General features: G+C 38.9%; 1 protein-coding gene across 1 annotated transcript; it reads right to left on the bottom strand.

Moving 5' to 3' along the window:
• Nucleotides 1–657: 657 nt before the first annotated feature.
• On the bottom strand, nucleotides 658–10,850 carry erlin1 (ER lipid raft associated 1). The gene is made up of 12 exons (XM_054798913.1): nucleotides 10,702–10,850; nucleotides 9,761–9,889; nucleotides 9,514–9,595; nucleotides 9,245–9,291; nucleotides 5,311–5,372; nucleotides 5,087–5,212; nucleotides 4,922–4,995; nucleotides 4,111–4,169; nucleotides 3,926–4,017; nucleotides 3,733–3,822; nucleotides 3,573–3,652; nucleotides 658–2,368 (listed from the first exon to the last, which is right to left on the bottom strand). The coding sequence occupies exons 2-12, from the start codon at nucleotides 9,871–9,873 to the stop codon at nucleotides 2,204–2,206; spliced, it is 990 nt and encodes a 329-aa protein (XP_054654888.1). The 5' UTR covers nucleotides 9,874–9,889; nucleotides 10,702–10,850; the 3' UTR covers nucleotides 658–2,203.
• Between the last annotated feature and the right edge of the window lie 281 nt (nucleotides 10,851–11,131).

Below are 11,131 nucleotides of genomic sequence, written 5' to 3'. Positions count from 1 at the left end.
ATTGCAACTTCCTGCACGAATAAAGCTTTCAGATGGTCGCAAATTAATCTTCATAGCTATTCACTGTTTCTCACTGGATGCAAGATATTAACCAGCTTCAGGACAGTAGTGTGTAAACTGCCATACAAAATGAGAAGTGGAGAGAGCAAAGTTTGCATTGATAAACAGAGAAGCTAAAATATCACGTGAGTGAATGAATCACCCATGAAGAATCATGACACGTCTGAGGTGGGACCTGTGGAGACACCGGGGCAGGAACAAACAGCCGTGTTCTGTCAGTTTTGCCAGGCTGTGTCAAATCAAAATAAAGTGATCTGTCAGTTTTGCCAGGCTGTGCCAAATCAAAACAAAGTGAAAGCTACCTTCGTCATTTAATAATGCATTTATGGACAATGGAGGCCAAGCAAACATTTGCTATGAAATGCCAGATGACTTGATTTTCCTGTATTGAAGACTGATATCCCTCAAGTCTGGCACATTTCTCATGTAAATTAATCATTTCTTATTATCTGTCTGACTCTAAGGCCAAATATGTTTGGGGACTTGATCTAGTACAACAATCCATCCCTGCTGACTTAATGCAAGAGCTGTGTTACACCCTGGATCACAAAGGCAAGAATATAAAGACTAAACGCAGTCAATCAACATCTGGAGAAGACAGGTACCAAAATAGGCTTTATTTAAGAACATTGTCAAAACATTTTGCATATTAACCTTTTAAAACAAGGAGACAATTTCAGATTTTTTTGTACAAAACAACAAAAAGAACTCATGTTCTTGAGTGATTTAAACCCCTCATTTGCATCGTTAATTGAACCTGCTGCCAGCAAGCAGCAGAGGAAGAGTGCGGCCATTCGGAGGTCACAAACATCAGGACCTGTCTCTTTAGCACAAGTAGTGTCTTTCTCTCAACTCCAGCCTACGGTAAGGCAGGACAGCGTGACAAACCTGGCTTGCTCATTTTTTAAACTGAATCATTCATTCCCCCGTTTTCCTTTTCAACAACACTGAGAGGGAAAGAAGTAATAGTAGCCCTCGCTTGCAAGTTATGTTTATATACAACTGCATCCACAAATGAGAAGATAATACAAGCTTTCATTTGTTTGGCTGAGAAACTTAGCAGGCCTCTGTGTGCAGTTTATCCACAAGTGTGTAACCGTGTATTGTCCTCAGACTGGTGTAAACCTGGCCACAACTATTGGATGTAACCTAAAAAGCAAAAGCTGTCCTAATGATGGCATTATGATCCAGTATAAACAGCAGGAAGAACATTAAGCAAACTTTCAAAGTCCTCAGACTTTTTTTTTTTTTTTTTTTTAAGACAGCCGCTCTTCAGATAAGTTCCTGAGAATGAATAGTTAACCACCGTGTGTGAGTAAGCTCTAAAAGTTGGCAGACAATTGCAGGCACTACTTTTATCACCAGAATCAGGCCACAGTAAACGCTCACATGCATGGCCCCGAAAACTCAATCCAGCAGACCAATAAGAACAGGAAGTCACAACCTCTTCCAGTGGACAGTCAAATACGAAGTCAACTTGAAATTAGCATTAGCATTAGGAGGAAGTCTGCTTTCTTTTAGCAGCATAACATATTCATTTCTTTGGAGGAGAACACAACAGTGCAATGTATCGTGTTTGACCCACAAACAAAAACAAGTTACAAGCCACTGAGCACAAACATAAATGGACAAATGGTTTGAAATCATCCACCAGAAGCGTGTGATGATTGAACAGCATGTACAGATGTGTGTGAGACAAACACGAACATATCCCTCCCCCATGCTTATAATTAGTGTCACTCGCTGCATTCCAGTCCAGATAAACGCATTCGCCTCCCAAGTAAACACATCGTCATCTTGCATACCACGAGGTTAGCACAAATCCAAAAGCAACGTTAAACTGATTCAAGAACGTGTAAATTCGGGCGACTCCTTGCTGTCACTTTGCAGGCAAAAGCTTTTTAGTAAGCTTTTCATTTTCTACAACTGATTATTTCTTTTGAAAATAAACTGTTCCCTTCCTCAATGACTGGAAATGTATAGAAAAAAAAAAAAAATAGAACATTCCCTTTCTTTGTCTTCCAAAACATCACTTGCGTTAATGAGCATGGAAAAATCTTTCTTTGCAAGTTAAGACTTATTCAATCCCACCAGTCATCTCCAGTTGAACACCTGTACATCTCACTGCTGCCGCCACTGCAACTTAAGGTTTCAGAAAGTCTGCATCTGATGGCTTGTTTTCCACTTTGGGTGGACTGATGCTTGCCTCCACAAACATATTTGGGATGTCCTGGCCGAAGTAGATCTTACTGTTAGCTGCTATGGCTTGATACTTCATCAGCTCAAGATACTCCGGGGTTAATTTCAGCTGCAGAGAAGCACATGTGATTGTTAAGCTATATTGCCACCAAATTGCGCCGTATCGCTCAGTATGACACAGTACAGTTTGGAAGGGTGAACTCTGCATTACTAGTACAGTATAGTTATAGCTACATCATCTGCATGTGGCATCATAGCAGTGCAACACAGTGTAATTAGCAGCCAATTAAACTAAGAGGAAGAGGAGAGGATGTCGACCATAGAACTCCGTCCTGACTGCTTAGCAAAAGAAAAATCGAATCCGCTGTTCATGTGACGCATGTTGACTTATTCCCCATCAGATATAATGCAAAGTGTAAGATTATTATTGTGATGCAATTGTACCATAATGCCTTAGTTTTAAGCAATATTTAATATCCAATACAAATGTAAATGTAAATAGAAGGTTATACCCTGTATAGTAACGGGTATCTGCAGGGTCTTGAAAAGTCAAAAAATCCAAAAATTGGACTTTAGGGCCTTAGAATGTCTGAAATTCCCTGAAAAATTGAATGTATTAAATGCAATTTTGAAAGGTCTTTAAAATGTATTAGTAACTTTTATTTAAATAAACTGCCTAAACTTCAGTCCCGCTTTTAAGCATTTCGATTTTTGTGGACACTATAATGTAACGTCACAAATTATTGAGCGCAAACAGCTAGTGTGCTGTGTGAAATGGGTCTTAAATTTGGAAAAATTGGGTTGACATCCAATCATTTTTTGTCTGCCTTAAACTTTGGAAGTTGTGTCGTGCGGTGTTGTCATCAATATAAAGGGTTGGATGTACACCGCGGCACAAAGTCAACTGTGATCTTTTTACACTTGTATGACAGTTCAGAATGTTTATTCATTAAGTCCCTCTCCACTTCCTTAATCTTGGCGCTTACAGTATGTCACACATCAAAGGGTTAGAAGTTTTATTTTCCTTGAGCTTAATTCAGTTATCCAGTGTGCAACTTTTACACTTTAATGTTGGTTACTGTTAAAATAAATATGAATATGAACAAATTGACAAAGTTTGCATTGTAATGATGTTAGATTGACACTCAACAGACTGCAACGTGTCCAGCTCCTCCCTTGAGTGCATTATTATTGAGTTTGGTACCCTGTCTAAACAGCTCAGTCATTTTGGCATCCTTATGAAGTTTTGGCAATGTAAAACACAACAATATGTACTCCTACTAGAATATATAATTATGTGCCACATCTTTTACCTGATTTGCTTCAGCAAATTTGGCAGCAGTGTAATACTCCGCATCCGCCTTTGCTTTCTCTCTCGCCAGGAATGCAGCATCTGATTGAGACATAAACAGACGACATAAATATCTATCTCACAGATAAAGAGGAGACACGCACTGAAGCAGTCAGGCTAACCCTCTATTTCGGAGATCTTCTTCTCCGTCTCTTTCTCCATCACTTTCTGCTGATACTGGATCTCGGCAACCTGAGCCACCTTTTGAGCCTCTGCACAAACAAAGATGAGGTTCAACAGCACGCAGAATTGGAGGTGAGAAGACTGGAGGTAATTAAATGCCAGCAAGCTGAGTTACAGTAAAAATACACTTACCAATAATGGCTTTCTTCCGCTCAGTCTCTGCCTCCTTTTCCACCACCTTCTGAGTCTGAGCGGTAATTAACAGACGGGTCTTCTCTGCTTCCCTACACCGACACACACAAAGTTCTCACAAATACTAGTCTTCCTGCTGTTGGCAAGAAATGAAATTACACACTGCAACATCAAGCCAAACTCACATAAGTTCAAAATTCCGCCTGATAGCCTCTGGGATCTTTGGCTTGGTAACACGGACAGCCTGTATAAGTGTTGGATTAAAACAAAACATTTACTCCAATTTCACAGATAGCAAATGAAACGTGGTTGTTACTTGATGATTGCTGTATTGAACATTTCAGAAGAGATGAGGCAGAATTAGCTAGTCTGAGATGACGCGTACGCCTACACAAACAACTAAAATGTTTACGAAAAACGGATGTGAACTAGTATACTGATGCAAGCCAGTAGTCTCCTTACCCTGCCTTGTGGCAAAGTCAACCCCGCCTATTCTACAATCTGAGGTAGCATTACCGTAGTCATAACAGAAGGTGAGACACCACCTACAGTTGTGTAAAGTTTAACATCCAACACTCACCTCTAACACATACTGTTGAAAGCAGTGGTCACTGACAAGTACTGTATACATGACAACAGATTGTGGCACTAACTTCACCATGCATCTAATATTGTGTCACTGTCAGAAAGTGTACAGAGCATCCGTCTGCTGGGTTGTAGAAAAGGCAAAGGCACATAAGTTTGGCCTTTCATGCAGCAACTCTTTTACAGTACAAAGCGTATTTAGTGAGCTGCAACAAAATGTAGCGGTCATCATGGTCAATTTGGCATTTTTTGTGTGTAATCCTACTAACACACAAAGTTACATAGCCAACAAAAAATTTACATCCTTTGTCGAGATTTTAAAAGTGCTGTGTTGAATTGTGACTGGGTGACTAAACAACCCAAGTCAAGTGGTATTTGTACTAAAAAAAAAAAACAACAAAAAAAAGGTACCTGTATTGTAAGTCCAGGGGCCATGACATTAAGATCTTTCTGCAGTGCAGTCTTCAGGTTTTCATCAATTATGTCTGCATAACAAATAAAAACACAATATTTTATTTCTTCCACTTCTCATGATCCTCCCCACTCCTCCATTTACGGTAGTTGCAGCAGACGAACCAAACAGCTCTATGTAGACCTCCTGCAGAGTGTGCACACTGCAAAACTGGTTAAGTTCGTGGTGAATCTTGTTGAAAATGAGAGTTTTGTCATAGTCGGCCGTATAGTTCCTCACTATATCCACCACTACAAAAGACATCAACAAGAGAAGTATTACGCTACTATGAGGTGGCACAACAACTTTAGGCAAAACAAAGGAAATATTGCAATTTAACAGTTTGTACCTGCTGAGGGGACCAGCATGTTGACAACCTCTATTCGGTCAAAATAGATCATCACCCCACCACTATTTAGGAGACAAAAATGTTGACATGTTAAGGTGTTTTATTTTTGTTGTAAAGTCAGCATGAAAGGAGTAAAAGGGACTCTATGCAATTCCAAATTACATTTTTTGAAACCGGAAAATAAACCACCACTGCTGGCCAGCATGTTGCCAACAGAGGTTTAAAAGAACAAATTGTACAAAAAAAAGTATAGCTTTTTCACAAGTACAAATTAAGTACAAAAATAGTCGGAAATGTTCGTTCGGCACAAATAAATGAACTGGTTCATGGCTGTCACTCAGGCCTGTTGGTATTCACATACACGTCCGTGACGCGTACACATACACAAAAACAGTCTCAGAGGCGATCAACAATTTGCAGTCAGATTGTTGTTAATGCTTAACTGAAAATGTTGAAAATGCTTTATTTAGGCAAAAATATGTAACATTTGTTTAAATATGCATATTTTTACTAATAGGCCATATTCGACCACCAAACACCTTAATTTATTAATTCCTATATTTTCAAAAAAACGTAATAAGAGTGAAACCACAAAATTCAAAGTGCCGAGGGATGACTTTTTCCCCCCTTGCATTAAAATTACAGCTTTACTCTTGTAAAATGGCATTTCTGTTCTTGTAATATGAGACTCCCTTACTCCTGATAGGATGTTTGAAAATTCTGAGGCTGCTTGTGCTTCTTTGTCTATTCCAGTCTCTCTATTCAGCATAGATTGGTCCGATAGACAATCTAAATATCCTGCAGAAATCCTGACAATTTCATCAAATTCACCCAGCCAGGGCTGAGAGTCATGTGTTGAGCCCGATTTCAAAAAAATTATTACATTAGTCTTTGGGTTCAAACAAGTTTTTTTTCTGAAATATTGTTAACGAATCAAGTGTGTGATGACAATGTTCTTTGTGGAGAATCTTTATAGCACCGATAGATGTCGGCCTTTGAGAGGTGGAGATGTTGACATTTTTGTAAGGAACAGTTTCTTTGGGAATGTTATCAGCTCACATTTTTGTCAAGGAAAGTTTCTCTGGGAATGTTATCAGCCTTGCATCTATCGCGATATTTGGCATTAAGTGTCTCTCAACTGTGAAAAAACTGCTTGTTGTGGGTGTATGCCGTCCTTATTGGACCGCATTTTAACCAAGAAGCCACACAACTTTAAATCCTCTGGAGTTCTCCCCCTTGACTTTTAGTGATCACACCCACTCGCTTGTATCATCTTTATCAGACTGCTGCAGTAGTCCAAAGTTCTGAAAGTCCTGGAGAATAATTAAAACTCAAGACCCTCCTCGTCCCACTTACTTGTGAAGATCTCTCAAGACTGCTTTCATTTCTTATAAAAATCATGTGACATTCTTAATAAACACTATTACCACGAGTCATTCAGAACTTAGGCCAGAATGTGCCAATAATTCAACAATTCTACATTTATGTTAACAAGGAATGCCATAATTTTTTCTTTAGGCCCTTCATGTGTTAATACGACTTGTTCAGAGGGCGTAGAGCCCACCTTTGTGAACACCTCTGTTATTGTTCATTGGTGACAAAGGAAGCAAACAAGCTGAATAGCTGATCAGTGTCTTGCTTTCTCACCAAGTTGACTCACTGGAAAATACTGCCCCTAAATGCTGTGGTGGAGAATTGAACGGCACATGCTTTGAAAGGCTCATGACAACGTTAGAAGGGACGGCATAGTGACCACACACAAGCATACACCACCTGGAGCCACAGCAAAAGGATGAAAGGGCCACATGCGGCTGGCTCCGGAGTGCAGGGTGCAGACCCCTGCCCTAACTTATGGAAAACAGCTTATGGAAACTACTTTGCATAAAGGTAGTCCCACAAATGAACAAAATAAGTTTAAGCCATTTTAAAAATTACCCTCTTTGGCAAAAATGTTACAAGACCTGATAAGTGATCAAATGTGAGCTTTCTAAAGCCAGCTGACCATGCTGTACTTCTTGAGCATCTGTACAAGATTGGCTTCGATTACCAATCCTGTAAATGGATTAGGAATGATTTATCTGGCAGAACTCAAGATGTGGTTGCTGATGGTTTCCGATCAAACTATCTGAATGCCTGTACAGGAGTGCCACAAGGGTCTGTTTGAGGACCATTGTTTTCCTTATATGTCAATGATTTCCATGTTGGTATCAAAAACAGTTTAATTGATTGGTACATGGATGACCCAATCCTCTTATCAATTTCCCTCTCAGTTGATCCAGCTATGCAAAATCTAGTCTGATTTCTATGTAATTCAAAGCACTCTCGCTAAACTTAAACTGGTGTTAAATACAGGGTTTCATGCTACACATATCTGGGCATTGGAAAGGGTTTCATGTTGTAAGTATCTGGGCATATGGATTGATGACAAGTTTTAAACACGTAACAAATTTCAAACAAACTGAAGCCTTTATTGGTAGGCTATTACATAAATAATTGTTGTCTTCCTCAGTACTGTAGAAAGCAGATGTACAAGCTTTTATCAGTTTTGGACTATGGAGAAATCATTTATATGCATAAATCATTTATATGCATGCTTCCCTCACTACATTATAACCACTTGATACTGTTTATCACGTTGCTATTAGATTCATTCTTTCTGTATTAGACTGTCGGCAGGACCTCTTTACCTCTAAGAAATGACAGTTTGTGCAGACGCTAACACTGTTTATTACAAGGCCTTTCTTCATTTGCAACCTGCTTATTTAACAAATTTGCTTAGTTTTTCGTTACTTGAGCTACTCCATCCCTTGTCTCTTAACACCCCACGTTTGGAAAAATTGCTTTTGAGCATTTTATACCCTTCAAATAGAATAATCTCTTATCATATCTGCAGTTAGATGCTTTGATTCCATGTAATAATTTCAAGTATTTTATCATGAAATGTACTTTAAAATCATTTTTAATTTTTTAAAATAGTTTTGTTGCAGTTTTCATCTACAGTATATTGTTTTAATGATTTGTTTGTAAATAAAGATAGCGTCAATCATGTAGGACGTTTCACTGGTTCAGAGGAAGACATTTCACCAAATGCTTTGCAAACATTCTGTGATGAGGGAAAAAAACATCAAGCTTCAACACATCAAATCTCCACATCAGCCAGAATGGCTACGACACCTGGGACTTCTTCCTTTCACCGCAGCGTTTAAATGCAAAAAGGTTTGCCAGAGACAACCCGAGGGCTAAAGCGATCTGTGATTTCATTATGGAAATAATGGTGCTATGTAGATGACCAGCACTTTACCACCGTTGAAGATACCGGCTTTTGTCGGCTAAAAAAAAACCCTTGGAGCCACGGTTTGTACTTCTGAGCCACTATTTTTTTTTAATGTTTTGTTAATAGTAGTAATGTCAGGATATTTGGTTAGGGCAAAGCTAGAGGTACAGTTTTTCAAATCCAACTTTGAGTCGTTCTTACCTGCAGGTGTGCAAAAACTACAGTTAAATCTAAATTTAAAGTTTTCTATCTGGCTTGAGAAGCAGGAAGTTATCAGTATTGGCTTGAAAAAGTATATATTGTGCATCCCTAATTACAACTCTATTCTCACAATATTTGTTCTCATCATACAACCTTGTTCATGTAAATCTACATCTTTGTTCTTGTGATATTACACATTTATCCTTCTTAATATTCCAACTTTATTGTAAAATTCTGATTTTCTCATAAAATTACAGCTTCATTCATGTAAACCTGTATTTCTGCTCTTGTGATATAGCTTTTTCCTATTACAATGACAACTCTATTCTCACAAAATGACACCATTCTCCTATTGGTACAAGTTAATTCTTATAAAATTTGTTTAGTTCTTGTAATTCTAGTACTTTATTATTCTAAAATTACACATTTGTTCTTATGGACAAAACAATATTCTGGTACCTTGTTCCACAAGGTACATTCTTGATCTCATCAGTCTGGAGTGTAGTCTGAAACAACAAAAATAAAGCATTATCTACAAACAAAATGACCACGATAAGTCTCACAACATGTATACAAAAGCTGCTACAGCCATATATGGAGAATAGTCATTTAGTTGAGGTTCCTGTTTGGTCTTGTGTGTGCGTGCGTGTGCATGCGTGTGTTCGAACATTTTACTTCCTCATGCTTGTGTTAAAAGGCCTAGTGGGCAGAATGCCAGAGGAGATTACCTGCACTGATCTGTAGGTGGTAATGAAAGGCAGCATAATATGATATCCTGGACCATTAGGGCCTGTCAGCAAAGCCCCACCCCTGAAATGAGATTTCAAAACAACTTTTGGGACGATTTACTAACGTCTTGAAAATCCGCTGATTACACATCAAGACGGAAGGAAAGTAAACCAGCAACTTTGGATGTACAACCCCTGACAAAAATTATGGAATCACCAGCCTGGAGATGTTCAAGGTGCTTATTACCTGTAGTAAACAGCAAGGTGTCCTTCCTCTATTTTGTGAATGGAGGAGTGCAACAGGATGGCCATCACTCCTGCTATGGCTGCAAACACAGCCCCTACATGCGGCATCGTCATCCTCACTGGCTCTCCCCTGCAGGCACGCACACGACAAAATAAACACAATGTTTATATGTGGGCCGTAAAAGCCGTGGAGCCGTTTTGCTGGCCAGTCAAATAAAATTAACTCCATCAAACAGGATTTGCATGTAACGCGATGTGTACTGTACCCATGATTTAACAAGGAACATTTTGGTGTCTCATTAATAACATGAAAGTTGACTAAGACAATGTATAGATTTCTTAATAATTAAAGCATAGATGAGGAAAACACTAATATATTTTCTTCAATAGCATCGTAAAGTGATTTGTCTACTTGGTGTCGTCACAAGGGAACCTAGCTTGTGTAAACAGCATAAGAATAAGATACATGACCAAAATCTCACTTGAAGCATGTTAACATGACTGTAACAGTTAACACTGACACCGCTACACAACAGTCAAGAAGGTTATATAGTTAAAATTGACATGCACTTATTTACAATGACAGCTGACCATGAGTATGCGGCTAACAAGGGTAGCACGCCTACTGTCATTAAATACTCAGCAGATACATTCTACCAAGAAACAACTGAATAATAATGTTATCATAACATAACTCTCATTCGTCCCCACGATTAAATAGTTGAAACTTTAAAAAGAGTAACGCTGACACACCAACGGCGTTAGTTAGCCAGTTAGCCGGCTAGCTAACGTTCGCTACCACGGGTCGCCTTAGCAAAATGCTAACTCAACGGTCAGTTAGCGTCAAGCAAACGGCCCAAAGAGACTTCCCTTGTGTGCTGAAATACGGACAAAAATACTGAATGAATGTCAGGTTGAATGGCTATCACTAAAACAAATTACCTCTATCTCCAACAGTTGGCGGCTTCTTGTGTTCATTCAACGGCCCATCCCCAGTATCCAGTACCACCGCCCACTGTTTCACAAGCTTTTACTTACGGTGTAGTGCGTTCAGGGGCTGTCGAAATTTACACTACCGCATTTGACAAGTCAAATGTAAAAATAAGACTTTGTAGGAAACATGTTGTGTTGATCAAAGTTTAGTAAGACTTTGTAGAAAACATGTTGTGTTGATCTAAATTCAGTTCTAACCAATACTGATTAAAATCTAAAGACATCATATTACTAATGCACTGTCGAAAATTAGTCAAGAATGTTAGGCAAGGCAACTTTATTTACAAGCTTTTACTTACGGCGTGGTGCGTTCAGGGGCTATCGAAATTTGCACTTCCAGGTTTGGCAGGTCAAAGGTAAAAATAAGACTTTGTAGGAA

The sequence above is a fragment of the Dunckerocampus dactyliophorus genome, chromosome 14 (genome assembly GCF_027744805.1).
Source record: "Dunckerocampus dactyliophorus isolate RoL2022-P2 chromosome 14, RoL_Ddac_1.1, whole genome shotgun sequence".
Taxonomy (NCBI): Eukaryota; Metazoa; Chordata; class Actinopteri; order Syngnathiformes; family Syngnathidae; genus Dunckerocampus; species Dunckerocampus dactyliophorus.
Note: the sequence above shows the minus strand (reverse complement) of the source record. Positions and strands in the feature narration are given on the sequence as shown.

Bases quoted from the DNA above. Each gene is read 5' to 3' on its own strand.
- erlin1 (XM_054798913.1), bottom strand. From the start codon at position 9,873: ATGACGATGCCGCATGTAGGGGCTGTGTTTGCAGCCATAGCAGGAGTG. The intron at 9,596-9,760 runs GTAATAAGCACC...ATCTCATTTCAG, and splicing joins CACCTTGCTGTTTACTACAG to GGGTGGGGCTTTGCTGACAG. The intron at 9,292-9,513 runs GTAATCTCCTCT...TTGTTGTTTCAG, and splicing joins CCACCTACAGATCAGTGCAG to ACTACACTCCAGACTGATGA.